Raw genomic sequence first — 16,427 nt, forward strand, 5'->3', positions numbered from 1 at the left:
TATAATTTGAGATCACAGTTAAGTAGGGAGATTGGGCGATAGCTTCCACATTGCATCGGGTCTCTACCTTCTTTATGTATTATAGCTAGGTTGGCGAGAGACATTGATTGGGGGATTTGGTTCCCTTCCATAAAGTGGTTAAAGGTGTTTAGGAGATGCGTGGAAAGAATGGGCAAGAACCTTTTGTAATAGACGTTGGTGAACCCGTCAGGGCCAGGAGACTTTGTGACCTTCAGCATTTTGACCGCTTCTTCCAGTTCCTCTTTTGTAATTTTGGAATTGAGGACTGTGTTTTCCTCCTCTGTTAATGTGGGGAGGTGACATTTGTCTAGATATTGTTTAATGAGTTCTGGAGCTAGTGGCTCCGGTCGCCCATTTTTGGATCTTAAGTTATAGAGAGCGGTATAATAATTCGTGAATTCTGTTGCGATTTTGTTATCGCTATATTGAATCTCACCAGACCCACTCCTGATCGCCGTTATTTGTGATCTTTTTTGTACCCCTCTTAATTTGCTTGCCAAAAGCCTGTCGGCCTTGTTACCCTTGTCATAGTATTGTTGATTGGTCCATTTGAGGGCCTTTTCAACATCCTCCAGCTGAGTTTGCTTAAGTTTTGTTCTGGCTGTTAATAAAGTTTTGTATAGTTTTTTCGAGGGGTTGGTTTTGTGGGCCTGTTCTATTGTTTTAATCTTGTCCGTTAGTTCCTTGATTAGGGTTTGGCGGGCTTTTTTCCTGTGGGATCCGATGGAAATGAATTTCCCTCTGATAGCTGCCTTATGGGCTTCCCACAGGATTGCTGGAGAGGAGACTGTTCCTGTGTTGAGAAGGAAATAGTCCTTAAGTGAGGTTCTTATTTCCCTCTCTATTTCAGGATGGTTTAATAGGGAATCGTTCAGTCTCCAAGAGTAATTTATTGTTTTTTCAAAGGGTATTGAGAGCGTCAGGGTGATTGGGGCATGGTCGGACCACGTGATTGAGCCAATGTCTGATGCAATGGTTGCCGCCATCACGTTTTTGGTGACCAAGAAATAGTCAATCCGGGAGTAGGTCTGGTGGGGTGCTGAGTAAAAGGTGTAGTCTCGCTGGCCCTGATGTTGGGATCTCCAAGTATCAACAAGGGAGAACTCGCTTAGGATATCCCTGAACCTTTTCCCTGTGATTTGGGAGTGGGTTGTACGGGGGGGGGCCTTTGTAGTTGATCTGTCCTCGGTGGGATTTAAGACCATGTTTAGGTCTCCCCCCACTATCATCGACGACAGATATCCTGGGTCGACGCCCTCGAGAACTGATTGTAAGAATTCCGTTTGGTTCTCGTTTGGTGCGTATACATTGATCAGAGCAATAGCCGAGCCCGCTAGAGAGCCATATACCACTAGGAATCTACCCTCTGGGTCCTCTGTCGTTTTGATATGATTGAATGGGGTGCCCTGTCTGATCAGGACAGCTACACCCCTCTTTTTACTACTAAATGATGCAAAAAAGCATGTTGGGAACACTTTTTTGAATAAATTTGGGGGGTCTTGTGATGTGAAGTGAGTCTCCTGTAGGAATATGATGTCTCCTCCTGATTTTTTTAAGTCCTGTAGGGCTAGTCTGCGCTTTCTATTATTTTGTAACCCTTTAACATTCAGTGATCGAACCTTAATGGGGGCCGTAGTCTTCATTGCGGGTTGTTTGTTTTTTGCTGTGTGGGGTCTTGGGACCTCCTCCTTCCCACTGGGAGGGGTCTTGCATGTAGTTGTTGGGGGATTGTTGTAGTTAGCTTTTTGTTTTTCCTAGGGGCGGGGTGGGGGCTCTTTAGACTTCGTTTGGAGGATGGGTGAGGCCTGCCAAGGAGGGGGGAGGGGTGAGGGGGGGAAGGGGGGGGAGGGGGATAGATCTGCTGGGACAGAGCCAGCAGATGAAGAAGAGGTAGAATTTGGGCCCTGTCGGGTCCCAACATTTTGCTGCCAGGTCTCGATGTGACCGGCATTTGGGCAGTGCGTGCCCTACTGGGGTGGGTCCGGTGCAACAGTGGCTTGTGCGCAACAGGAAGGTCCGGACCTTTTGTTGTTAACGTGATGCGCCTTGCCCCTCTCAACCCTTTTTATTCTAATTCTACAGTTTATCCTATAAAACTTTGGACGGGGACAGGGTTGGCAGGGGAGGGAGGGGAGGGGGGGGGGAGTGGGGAAGTCCGCAGGGGGACTAAAGACGTGTAGGGGAGATGGGTAAACCGTGTTCAGGAACCTTGTGACATTGGTTCACAATGTTGGGCTCTGAAATAAACAATCATGCTGAACCGTTTCAATACCCTTGGGTATTTTAAACACTGTAACAACTATTAATGTATAACATTTTCATTTCCCCATCATGCAGTGACGAGCTATTTTGTTCCTGCGAGCTCATAAGACGGGGTCCCCGCCAGGGGTGCCCGCTCAGTGTTGACCTTAGGCGTTAAGTAGGACTGGCTTTCTTGCCTCCTTCTTTAATCTTTGTTGTCAGGCCTCGTTTTTACTTCTCGGGGCGCTTATACAACCTGGTAAGTCGCGTGCGGTGGGGTAGGGGGGGGGGGAAGGGAGAAGGGGGGGTGGGGGGGGGGGTGGGGGTGGGAGGGGGGGAAGGGAGAGGGGGGGGTGGGGGGGGGAAGGGAGAGGGGGGGGTGGGGGGGGAAGGGAGAGAGGGGGAGGGGGGGGCAGAGTGGTGAGGGAGGTTGGGCAGTGGAGGGAGGAGGGGAAGAGCGGGGGGGTGGGGGGGGGAGGGGGGAAGGGTGGTGGGGGGGGGGGGTTTCGCTGCCTTGGGGGCCGCGTCCCCTCACTTATATTTTTGTGTCGCATATGTTTATTGCCTTGTGTGTAATCTAGACTTTGATTCAGGTCTGCTCATGGGTGGGGTTGGTAATTGGCAGAAGAGCATGCAACCTCTTCAGGTAGGAGGGGGGAAGGGAGGTAGGAGGGGGGAAGGGGGGGAGGGAGGGGGGGAGGGGGGGGTGTATTGTGGGGAGGAGGGGGGGAGGTGGGGAGGGGGGAAGTGGGGAGGGGGGGAGGGAGGATAGGTGGGGAGAGGGTGTCTACATCCTCTGTATTATATCCTCTCCTTCTTTACACCCTGTGAGGCAAGCACAGCAGTATATGCGCTTATTATATGTTTGATAGTTCTACCAGGCACAGCGAGTCTTTATATGTGATTCTGTATGTTTTGCCATAAGGGGTGGGTCTCGTCTCGGCTCCCAAACCCGCCCCAGCGTTCACCAGTTTCACACATTGAATAGGCTCCCTATCGAGTTTAGCTTCTTGTTGGGTATGAGGGAGAAGGGGGGGGAAAGGCGGGGAAGGGAGCAGGGACATGGGGGGTGCACGGGCACACAAGGGGGGGAGTAGCCCCGTTAACATTTGTTTTGCCCGACATGTCTGTACACTGGTGTAGTGGTAGGCCTACCGACAGTGTGTTCACAGTGAGCTCTCAGCCCATTGGCCGTGGAGGCCTGTCTGGCCATGTCAGGCGCCTATCTCTTTAAGAGCTCTGGTTTCGGGGCCCGCGGGTCGCCGTACTCACGATTGCCTGGAGGGTCAGGTCACAGTCTCCGACTTTCGGTCTTATACCTCCTTTGGTGTCAGCTCCGCAGCCCCCGCTCTTAGGTCTCCAAGGACCCTCCCCCCCCCATGGGCAGGAGAGGGGACCAGGAGGCGGCCGGAAAAGGAATACAACACGGGGAGGGGGGGACAGGCGCAATCCTCTTCAGCCTCCTCCCCCCCCCACACGCCCACCGAAACCCCCCACCCCGAAGGCTGGGTCCCGGTAGCCGATCCGGGGAGTCGGGGAAATCCCGGTCACATCGGCGGCCATCTTTATCCGCCTCTGCACTGCTACCAGCTCGGGAGCCGATGGATCTTTCCGTAGGTGGTTGCACGGCTTGCTTCCAGGATGCTTGGTTCCTCGGGGTCGTTGTAGTCTCGTCCTGCGTCCACTCATTCCATCTGGCATCGGGTCTCCGGGGCCTCCGTCGTCGACACTGCAGGATAGGGTCAGATTAGGGTTGAACTTGTAACTGGGAACATGTGAACCAAGGTAAGTCCTGAGTTTTTTTATCTTTGTTGCAGCCGTTGGCCCGCCAGGCGCTGCGATGCCCTCACTGTTGGTTCGTCGACGTCCCTGCTCCGGGTCTCGGATGTATCCGAGTCCCACGCCGAGGGGGGGTCGAGGCCCACAGCTTTGGCCAGGCGGGTCATCTCTGTGGGGTGCCTGATCGTAAGAAATTTCCCGTTTCGGTTCACGATCAATTTAAAGGGGAAGCCCCACTTGTATTTAATCCCCTGGTCCCGCATTAGTCTGGTTAGTGGTTGGAGATCTCGCCGCTTGTCCACTGTTATTTTTGACAAGTCATTATAGACCTGGAGATGGTCGTCCCGGAATGTTATAGGCTCTTTTGCTCTGCTAGCCTGCATGATCTTTTCTTTGATCGTGTACCGGTGGAGACGCGCTATGACGTCTCTTGTCCTGTTTGGGTCATCTGAACGTGGTCCCAAGGTGCGGTGGGCCCGGTCCATCTCCAGGTCTTTTATTTCCAGATCAGCGCAGAGAGATGTGAACAGGTCAGTGAGATATGCCTGCAGTTGGCCGGGGAGGACAGACTCAGGGATGCCTCTTAGCCTGATATTCTGCCTCCTATCACGGTTTTCGTGATCCTCCAGCGTGTCTTTTAGGTTGCTTATCTCCCGTCCCAGCCTGAATATCTCATTCTCTGCGGCCGATTGTGCCTGGTGCGTTTCTCCCATTTTTTCTTCCAGTGCGGTCGTGCGTTCGGTTAGTCCCGTGATATCTTGGCGCAGTTCCGTTACCGCTGCCCGCAGATCACTCTGGATGGACACGCGTAGGCTGTCTAACATGTTTTTCATCATGCTTTGGGTGAGGGTAGCTTCAGGGTTAGGCGAGTCCTCCCCTCGGTCGCGCTCTTGGGCCTGTGGCCTTGTGCCTCGTGCGTTTGAGGCTCCGGCGCCATCTTGTGATTTGCCGGTCCCCTCAGCATTTTTCTGTGAGGGGGAAAAGAACTTCGTAACCCCGTGTGCGGGTTGCGTTTTTTGTTTGGAACTCATCTCTGCTTGTTCCGGCAGCTATTACTGGGATTTTGGGGGTCTGGGGGTTGGGGGGAAAGGCGCTTTTAGTAAGCTTTGGTTATCAGGGTCCACGGAGCTCCTGTCTTACACAGCCATTCCTGTTGGCTTCCTGGACACGCCCCATATATATTATCTTTAACTGTGCATGCAATGTCTTGTATACAGTATAATTTATAAGTAACCATTTATTTGTCATCATAATTCTGTGCCCAGGACATACTTGAATAGGAGAGGTAACTATCAATGTATTACTTCCTGGTAAAACATTTTTATAAATAAATAAATATCTTTCCCTGTTGCTCTTTATTTGAGCAAAACTATCTGCCCAGTCTATGGGAGTGTAAACCTCTCTGTTTATCAATCTGTGCGAAATGTAAGAAGTATTGCAAACGAGCTCCTTACATACTGTATGAGCAACAGGGAGCAAAAACACACTTTTCTCTGTGTCGATTCATCTCCCCCCCAGAGTACTTAAATATCAAAACCAATCAATAAGTGTTCTTGTGTTTTCAGTGCGTTGTTACTAAATTAGGCATTTGGCTTAATGACAGTAAGGACCAAGATCTACAGAAGTAGATGAATTCATTTTAAAAAGCACAGTTTTGAAAGGGTTGTAATGTGTTTGTTTTCTCTTACAGATGAGAATAGGAATTCACTCAGGTTCTGTCTTCGCTGGTGTCGTTGGTGTAAGAATGCCTCGGTATTGTCTGTTTGGAAACAATGTTACGCTGGCTAGCAAGTTTGAGTCGGGAAGCCACCCACGTCGCATCAATGTCAGTCCAACATCTTACCAGTGAGTACAGTACTTATCTATTTACACACTGCAGTTATTTTCTGACATTCTTATACGATGATACCTCTCGCTTACTCTTAAATTACAGGTGACACCCTCATTCACTTTATATGCCATGGTTTATAATAGAAGAGCTATACTTAATATTAGTTGTAAAGGCTGGATGGCAATTTTTTTTTACCGTAATCTCAAGTTCCAGTTTTCCATTTTCTTCTTTAATGTCATTTTTGCATTTTTGTGTATCATTCTACTGTATGACCCACATCCATATATTTTTTACATTATATCACTAACATTACGTTAACTCTAACTGTGAACTGCATCTTCAGTGACAATGACACAACATTAAGACATGTTTTCTCCCCCGTAAAGAGCGTAGTGTTAAGCGTTAGTGATAATGAAATGCAAATGAGGTGTTACAACATCGCATATCCACAAAAGTTCATTAACCCTTTGAGCGCCGAAGGGGCTGCGGTCCCTGAGTGCCACAACCACTCTGGCATTTGCGATCATGTGACCGCTTCTCTGAAGTTTTCACATGATCACTCTATCACCAATGACAGAAGGGGAGTAGTCCGCCTCCTTCTGTTCCACTTCCCAATTGATCGTGTTTTGTGCTCCAGAGGACTGCAGAATGCGAAATCCCCTAGACAAATAACCAGGAAAATGACATAACTACAACGTCATGGGGCCCCTGGACTTCCAGACCCCATGACGTACCTAAGTCTATAGGGCAGTCAAAGGATGAAGGTTAATGCAGAGACTCAATGGTATAGTTATGTTATTTTATGTTATACATAAAGTTTGCGTTACTCCTATCCAGACTTTGCTATATTGCTTTTGCAGTGTCTAGAGGGGTGTAAGATCAGCTGTTCATAATTTAAATAACATAGCGTTATTTCACGGTAATATTTCCCTCTCCTCTCTATCTCCACTTCTGCTTAAGCCCTCTTTCAGGGTTTGGATAGACGTAACGCCAAGACTGGTATAATGTGATTGGAACATAACATAGCGTAAAGCTAAAATAACAATGTTAAACCTATTCAAATAAAGTAGTTTGGATGTTTTAAGGCCAATCTTAAAACACCTCTTTAAGGAAACTATTAGCTAAGCTCCCTTGACTAGTACTATACATCGCATATGTATTCACCCTGACTCCTTACATCCAGACTTACCTTAACACCCTCTCTGTATGTTCTAACTACAGTTCTTGCCACTTTGATTGTAAATTATTTTGTCAGGGACTCCTTTTCCTAGTGTTAATTTTATGTCTGAAGTGCTTATTCCCAACACAGTATGTATCATATAATTTTCTCACATGTATTACTGCTGTGAAGCGATATGTACATGGATGGTTCTATACAAATAAAGATATATATATATATATATATATATATATATATATATATATATATATATATATATATATATATATATATATATAGCAACTGTAAATATTACTGTATGTTCATTTGCATGTCTTAGACAGGTCTGCAACCCTGTCTTTCCCCATTGTCACCCAGCATACAGCGCTTCCACTGCAGCAAGGGATTCTGGGAAATGACATGCAAATGAGCACTCAGTGCCACCTTTTGTCTCAAGCTCGTATTACACAAGCCAATCCTCAAGCCACTGCATGCTGTTTTAAACACAGCTTTTAAACAGAGGCTGGGATGAGATGCAAAGCCATTAGACCTACTCACATACATGTTTCAACCTTGATAGGTATCATCAGTGTGAGGCTGGTCTTAATGGCTTGCAGGTTTGAGACTAGACTAGGTAATCACCACTGTCATTAAGGTTATGGTGGGTAAAAAAAGTGACAAAAACCCTCCACAGTAAAACATAAAGCAACTGTAAATATTACTGTATGTTCATTTGCATGTCTTAGACAGGTCTGCAACCCTGTCTTTCCCCATTGTCACCCAGCATACAGCGCTTCCCCTGCAGCAAGGGATTCTGGGAAATGACATGCAAATGAGCACTCAGTGCCACCTTTTGTCTCAAGCTCGTATTACACAAGCCAATCCTCAAGCCACTGCATGCTGTTTTAAACACAGCTTTTAAACAGAGGCTGGGATGAGATGCAAAGCCATTAGACCTACTCACATACATGTTTCAACCTTGATGGGTATCATCAGTGTGAGGCTGGTCTTAATGGCTTGCAGGTTTGAGACTAGACTAGGTAATCACCACTGTCATTAAGGTTATGGTGGGTAAAAAAAGTGACAAAATATATATATATATATATATATATATATATATATATATATATATATATATATATATATACTGTACAGGTTGTTTGTGCATACAATTAGCTTTTAGGATAGTATTTTAGCTCAGGGATCATAACATCCATTCCTGGTTTAGGTATGTCCTGATTTAATGAAGCATTGTGGATCTAGCCTTACATTTAGCTTTTATATGTAACCTGGCTTGGAGTTGTGAAACTGACAAGTAACCCGGTAAATATCTCCGGTAATAGGAAGTTTCACAAAACAAAACAAAAAAAATGATTGTTTCAGCTCCAGAAAGATTGCTTCAGAAAAAAAGATTCATGCAAAAAAATGGATGATTTATTTATTTATAAAATGTTTTACCAGGAAGTAATACATTGAGAGTTACCTCTCATTTTCAAGTATGTCCTGGGCATAGAGTTAAGATGACAAATAATACATGTTTACAAATACATAGTTACATTAAGTGAACAGGAGAAATAAAAACAAAAAGCACACAACGCTCATAGTGTAGTAATATTTAGTATAAAAAAAATTGTATCTAAAAGGGTAAGTATTCTGTGTACATCAGAAAAGTTATTTTAAAGCATTTCATGCAGCAAGACATGCGTTACCACAGTGCAACAGGACGAGTTGGATATCAGACGTCGTCTAGTTACCCTGGATGAATCTTCGGGCTCCTGAATAGAAAACGCTCTCTTCACGGTAGGTTGCACCACACAAGCGGGCACATCAAATCAGCATAAAATCCTACGTGTTTCGTAGTATAACAACTACTTCATCAGCTGATGAATGAAGTAGATGTTATACTACGAAACGCGTTGGATTTTATGCTGATTTTATGCTTCACTGACTTCATGAGCCCTAAGCATTGATGTGCTATTTCACTGATGGCTTTTTTTACTTATCTCGCTTGGCCGCAAATATTGTGATGAGACGTAGATAGAGTGGTGTCATCAACCATAGTCCTGCACTGTCAGAGCTAATTTTGGGGCTGGAGTCTGTGTTACTCTATATGGACATTATAAAAATTAGAAAACTGCTGCTGTTAGAGAAGAAGGCTGGTCTGGAGTAAAATCAAGAAATTTTATTAGGCATATATGCCAAAATTAAAACAGCACAAAAAACGTCCCCTGACGCGTTTCTCGCCTCTCAGGGCGCTTTCTCAAAGGGACACTGTTTATCAAGATACACCATTTTGGACGTCAATCCGAGACAGCGTTCCTTTACCTACCCACCTACCCACCTACCCACCTAGTGGGTTATTTACCCACTACAGCATACTTGCAATATTGTCCCTTACCTTCTTAGTCCATTCATTCATTAAAAACGCTTCCACCACAGACCTTTGAAGCACACTCAAGGGGGCTTCTCTCCCTATCTCTACAACTATATGGACATTAGTTATCATAACACTGGTGCCGGCATTTGTTTCTCTGGGTCTGCCATACCAATACATCCCAGTCACGTTTATGCATGACATGGTGTGGGGTGTTCGGTTAGCTACACTGCCGTGTCTCATGATATTGGAAAGGTTTTTGCGTTTGAGCACCTGTTTCCGTGACCATCATCGCCATAAGGACTGTTGCTACCTGTTTACGCCGGGGAGGACTTACTGAGCCCGCTTATGTGGTGCCACCTACCATGAAGAGTGTTTTCTATTGAGGAGCCCGAAGATTCATCCAGGGGTGACCAAACGACGTCTGATATCCAAGTCGTCCTGTTGCAGTGTAGTAACGCATGTCTTGTTACATGAAATGCTTTTAAAGAACTTTTCTGATGTACACAGAATCAGAATATTATACTAAACGTTATTACACTATGAGCGTTGTGCACTGTTTTTGTCTTTTATTTCTACTCTAGTACCTGAGAGGTGCTGAGCCACCTCTGATTTATAGCAGCAGGCGCTCTCTTATTACCTAGCAAGGTTATGTACATATCACTGAATATGTGTTAAATGTGTTCACTTTTAATCACATTTTTGGGTAATTGGGATATCAATTTTTTGAGGTTATCACTTCCACTACTGTATTTTTTTATCCCTGATTCTATTTTTGCCACACACTTTTCCTTTCTTTTTGTAATTGTAGCCCTGAGTAGTTTTGAGCTAGTTTCTGAGTAGTTTCTCAGCTAGTAGAGCTGAGTTTCTGTCCTCCTCCTAGCAGTAAAGCTTATTAAGGGTAGGTTTGCCAGGAGTAATCATGGGTTTTCCCCACGCATGCAGCTCAAAGAGTTAGAGAAGGTGGGTAAGAGGGCTGGTTCTCACTGGAACTGATTTAATGAGTTGCACTTCCTGATTTAGCCAGTTGGTCTCTACCTTTGAGAAAGACAGGTTCACCCGTACTAAGCTGTCAGGACTCTGGCAGGCTTGAGGCCCTCCCTCAGGGTAGAGGTGGGGAACCATACCTCCTATTCCGCAAGGGTATAGGGGATGAACAAGGACCACTCTCGGTGCCCTTTGGCTGGGAGTAGGATCCAGGGACATCCTGAGGGTGAAGACCCTTCTATTGCTGTTATCTATCAACTGCTGCTGAATACCGAAGACCAAATATAGATCCTGTGTTTTTACCTATACCTTTGTGGCCTAAGACTGAAGTATATTAGGAGGAGGGGGACGAGAGTTCTTTTGCAGAGACTTCACCCCATATACCTGAGCGCTGCACGAGATTGAGGCGCTGCACCTCTGAGTAGAATTTGGGCAATTCCCCAGAAGCCTGTATTGTTGTTCCCCTTTACCACCATGCGGGATACTCAGGGCCCCCTGTTACCAGCAGGTATGCACCACAAAGAGCCATGTAACCAGAGTAGCATTTCCCCTAGGAGACCCTATGTGAGATTCAGTGGGGGAAACAGGGTTACATAATCATAAGTGAACAGGATATACATTATATACAAGACATTGCATGCACAGTTAAAGATAATATATGTTATAGGCGTATGTAACAGATACAGACCAGATTAAAATGTGAGACAGCTTTAGTTTTGAAAGAACTTAGACTGGTGGCGGCTGTAAGAGTCTCCGGTAGATTGTTCCAGATGTGGGGTGCACGGTAAGAGAAGGAGGATACTTTGCTGAACCTTGGGACCATGAACAGTCTTTTGAAGTCAGATCTCAGATGATAAGTGTTGCATGTGGTAGGGTGAGAAGCTTGTTCAGATAGACACGTTGCTTGCCCAGAAAGTATTTGGAGGCAAGACAGGAGAGATGAACTTTGCACCTAGACTTAAGTGATGACCAATCTAGTTCTCTGAGCATTTCGCAGTGATGTGTGTTGTAGTTGCAGTGGAGAACAAAACAGCATATTGAATTTTAGAGGGTATCAAGTTTGCTAAGGTGGGTTTGGGGTTGCGAGCTGTATCCTATGTCCCCATAGTCAATAATTGACATTAGCATCTGCTGTGCAATATGCTTTCTGACCAGCAGGCTTAGGGAGGATTTATTCCTGTAAAGTACCCGTAGTTGTGGATGTCGGGGTATCAATGCGCATCCCAAATGTTAAATGGGAGTCAAACCATATGCCCAAGTATTTAAAACTAGTAACAGGAGTTAATGGTGGTATTAGCATTGGTTCTGATCTGGAGCTCAGTCATTGGAAGCTTACATTTTAGCCTTGGTCCCAAATACCATTGTTATAATCTTGTCAGTGTTTAAAAACAGGTTGTTTTGGGAGATCCAATTTTCAAGTCTCAAAGTCAGATTGAAGTATGTGTTCAAGGTCGGAGAGGCTATGGCTGTGTGCATATAAGATTGTGTCATCTGCATACATGTGTATTAAAAATCTCTCTCTCTCTCTTCTACAGTATATGTTCCATTTTGCTCTTTTTTCATATTCAAGTCCATTATATAGAAATGTTAGCGCTCTTCACCTGAAATAAATGAGAATTTTATCTACAAGACGGTTTTGCCTTTGTATTTTTACAAAAATAATATTTAATGATGCATAAAAAAACCCCAAAATAATTAAACAGATGTGACAAAACTAATCAGAAAGTATTGCTGTGTTCGAAATCATCCACATAAATCCAAAGACAGCAGACTGGAGATGTTTACTTAATGAATGCCAAAGTTAAACAAAGACGGCTTTCAGTGTCAGCTCTGTCATCCTGTCCTCTCCCAGCAACAGATCAAAAGCAACTTCAGTAAATACATTTAGAATACAAGTAAACACAGTAATGTCAACACAAAAGAGCACACTGTAGTGAGCATTTTGTGTTATGTCCCTCCTAACTCCTCTTAAACCCACTCCCCAAAATGTTCTCTAGCACAAGTGGAACAAAATTAAAGCAAAGCGTTTGTGATATATTGACATAATATAAAGTGATCTCCAGTTTCAGACAATTGAGACAATTCTCAATCGTAATTTGTGTCAGGGAATCTCTTTTCTGGTGTTCACTTTTACTGTATGCCTATGTGCTTATTCCAATTATTTCTCCTATTATTATGCCACGTGTACAATATTACTGCTGTGAAGCACTGCACAAATAAATATATGTAGCTATGCCTGGTTTGGCTACCAGTCTGCCCTCCCTGACATGCAAGCCCTGGAAAGAGCAGGCAGTGTCAGGACCAATTATGTGGTTTCCCCACAGAGGCAGCGCCCTTGAGTGACAGGGGAGGAGGTGGGACAAGGCCTGGATTCTGCCCAATCATGGGTTCAGACCTTGTACCTCCCACCAACTGTACTTAGGGGGTTGCACCACCCAAATTTAGCAGTGTCTCTACCGTTGAGAGAGACGGTGTCACACAGGATTGCCTGAACTGGCCTTCCCTGTTCCTCTTCCCCTTGGGGGAGAGTGAGTGATTACCTTTCCCCTGTCCCTGCTAGAGGTGCAGGGAAGAGCAAGGACTGCTTCAGGTGCCCTTAGCCCAGAGTGGAGGTCCAGGACCATCCAGAAGTTTTGAGACCTGCAGTGAACGGTATTGGGGCAGTAGCCTGTGATACTGTGTCACCAGAGGACCAATAAACCTGTTCCAGTTATATCTATACCTCCTGCCTAGTGTGTGATCTTACTGGGTGGGGAGGGGAATACGTTCTTCTGTGGGAGATTGCCTCCATACAGTATATCTGGAGCCTGCAGTAGATGGAGGCGCTGTGTATCCAGGAATAGACAACAGTAATGTAACCCAGAAACTTGTCCTGTTCTCCCCAACAACATCGGTGAAGACTCAGATCAACTGTGAGCCAGCAGGTATGCACCATACACCGTGTAATGGCCAAATCTCCCAGAGGGTGGGGGAAGCAGTGTTACATATATACATACTTACAATTGGTACAGTATAAATCCCCCATACTGTACTTTGTCACGAATATTTATATGATTTTTTACGAAACATTTGAAAGAAGCAAAACAGAAAGGTCAGCGCATCATACAAAATGACACAACATATGGTGCAATACCACAGTACTTATCTGCTCATGAAAAAGGATCATTTAGTTAAACCCTTTGGCCAAAAGTTTATAAGCCTGCAGCCACTTCACGTCATGCCCATTCTGCAGGTCCTAACACTACCTGGCACAATTCTCATGTACCTCTCTTTTCTGCTGGAGTTGAGAAAGACCAGACTGGGTCTGTGATACACAGGTTCATGATAAAAACTGCTAATTGGAAAGAAGCATTTTAGAACTATACTCAAAATTAAGTTTTGCTAATAAATTACAGAATTTATTGCGACATGAATGTGGAATAAGATTATGGTTAACTAACTGTCACGTAAAAAGAAGACATTATTTTAGAAATAATAATGAACTTGATCAAAACTTCATTAGATGCCAACAAGAGTAGAGGTCAGTTCCAAATACCATATTATACTTTTGTGAGATTAATGTGGGAATGAATGAAGGACAAGTCCCCACAGCAATCAGATTCCATGCCTCAACTTAATTCCTCTGGTAGTATGTAACTATTTTATAGAACCGCTATAAGTATATGACCCTCTATCATCTTTTCTTTTAAAAGGACAAGATTGAAAAGATTAACTGGTGTGCACTGCTATAGCAATCGATTTCCATCACCAACAAATAACACTAAATAATACTAGACAGCATGCCCAAAAATGATAACCCAGCTCTCTGCTCTTTTAAAGATGTGGGGATGAGCAAAGAGATTACAAACTATAGCCTACAGAAGTAATCTAAAATATTACGCTTTTGGAACAAGGCTGCATCATACTTGAAAGTTACCTCTGAATGTATTGGATAGGGTATTACTGCTTTAATGCACCCTGTGAATTGTCATTATCACGCTAGTATTAGGTCCTGCCCTTCCCATCATGGTAACCATGGTAAACATGAACAGAGGGAGGTAAAACCGCAAGAGAAACAAAATAAATATAATATTGACTATTACCATTGAGGCCTCATTGCATTAATTCAGTAATATAACAAACGTATGGCAATCACAAATCTATTTTCGCTGCTGCTACTCTTTCTATCCTACAGTACATGTTCCTCTGCTGTGTTTGTAAGTTTCCAACATACCATACAACTTGGATTGTACACTCCAGGGCAGAGGCAATATTCTCCCAATGATTAAATTGTATTATTTTCTCCGGTATTAAGTCTCATTTACTGACCATGCAAAAGTCCTGCATTCAGTTTGTTAGCAGCATATAAAAAGTCAAACCGTACACTGCAGTAAGTTAACTAACGTTAGTGCTCTTACTATACTTTATCATTCAATATGTGTTACAGCTATTATAGTTTTCTGAATAAGCTCCATGGTAACGTGTTAAAGATACAAGCCGGGAGCAAGAGGCAACTCAGAACTTTAAATGTTAACTTTCCAAGTAAGTCTAATAGAATGATGTAATGCTGATAACTTCAAATGGCCAACACTGCACACAATACCAAGGTGAAAAGAGCACAAAATAATTATCCACATTCCTGGTGTAATTCAATCCCTAGACTGACTCTGATTTTATGGCCCACACACTAGTGCGTGAATGTTTAGACTATAAAATTAATTAATTTGTTTAATAGTAAACTCTTGATGGCCTGAGAAGTCTGCAGTGCAGCCCCTCTGACTGTCAGTATTTGATGCTGAAAAAGTGGTGATTATGTATTAGCAATCGTCATCTGTTTGCTCATAATGAATCCTGCTATGCAACTGAACAGCTGCACCAATGTTACAACCTGAACTCCCCCTCCCCCAATATATAATACTTGGGGGGCTATGCTACACATACAGTACAGTATGGGCAACACATACAGTACAGTAATGGGCAAAAAAACTATTATCCAGATATGGATAATAGCTCATTTGCCCATTATAAAATAAAACATTAGCCAGCAAGCACAAATAAAGTAAATAAACTTTACCTACTTACCCCTGCCATCATGAAGGTCGTCCTCATCAGTATACTCCAGGTGCATGTCCTCCGTTGCCAGAAAGAATACAAGAAAAAATACAATCTAATGGCCCCTAACTCCTTAATCTCCTTAGCGGTTAGTAAATGCTATAGTAATTAAGGGTTAACCCACCCTACCGCACTACCCACCGGGGGGCCTAACCACCCACCCCGAGACCACTATACCCACCCTGTACCGATTGATTGGCATAGTGGTACATCATACCCCTTTAATATGGGCACCACTATAGTAGTCAATGGTCACCCTAATAAAAAAAGCATGAAGGCACCTAAACACAAAAATTAAATAAATGAAAGCACTAGCCAACCAATTAAGTTAATAAATAAAAGCACTAACCAACAAAACAAATAATTAATTTAAAACACTAACCAATCCTAAAATGTACTAAAAACGAGCCATCCAAAATCCAAACAATCAATTCAAAACAAGTATTTGCCAAAAAATGCATTGGCTGTCACTGTATATATCTCTACCCTGAAGGGGGAGAGATTAATACATTAGCAGTCAATGGGCAATCATAAACATAAAAATAAACAAATATAATGAAAAAACCTGAAAAAAAGACATTTACATAAATTCAATATTTTTTTTTACCTTTAGAAGTCTTCACCCTCTGAATCCCGTTGTATCTGCAATCTCTTGTACTGCAACGTCATTATCCGCAATCCAACGCCATCCACCTTGAAGACCAGCATCAGGTAAAAAAAATCTTCTAAAATCTTCTCTCTTTATCTTCTATCACTGTCTTCTTTCTTCATCTGTCATTATTTTCTTTAATCTTCTTTCGTCATCTGTCAATCCAAAACCCATTGGTAAATCCACAACAGTGTGTTGTAACCTCGGCTTCTTGAAGTAAAATGAGATGTACAGGCCTTATATGGGGCCTGTGATGTCCCATTTTATGGTCAGATTGTACAGCTCAAATCCGATT

The 16,427-nt window shown here is 43.8% G+C and overlaps 1 protein-coding gene across 1 annotated transcript in view; it reads left to right on the plus strand.

Annotated features, from left to right (window-relative positions):
- Positions 1 to 16,427, plus strand: part of GUCY1A2 (guanylate cyclase 1 soluble subunit alpha 2) — a 342,963-nt gene that overhangs the window by 311,718 nt on the left and 14,818 nt on the right. Inside the window, exon 7 of the mRNA XM_075593200.1 lies at positions 5,732 to 5,886. Coding sequence (XP_075449315.1) covers positions 5,732 to 5,886 — 155 coding nt within the window. The remainder of the gene's footprint in view (positions 1 to 5,731; positions 5,887 to 16,427) is intronic.

Source organism: Ascaphus truei, chromosome 3 (assembly GCF_040206685.1).
Source record: "Ascaphus truei isolate aAscTru1 chromosome 3, aAscTru1.hap1, whole genome shotgun sequence".
Taxonomy (NCBI): Eukaryota; Metazoa; Chordata; class Amphibia; order Anura; family Ascaphidae; genus Ascaphus; species Ascaphus truei.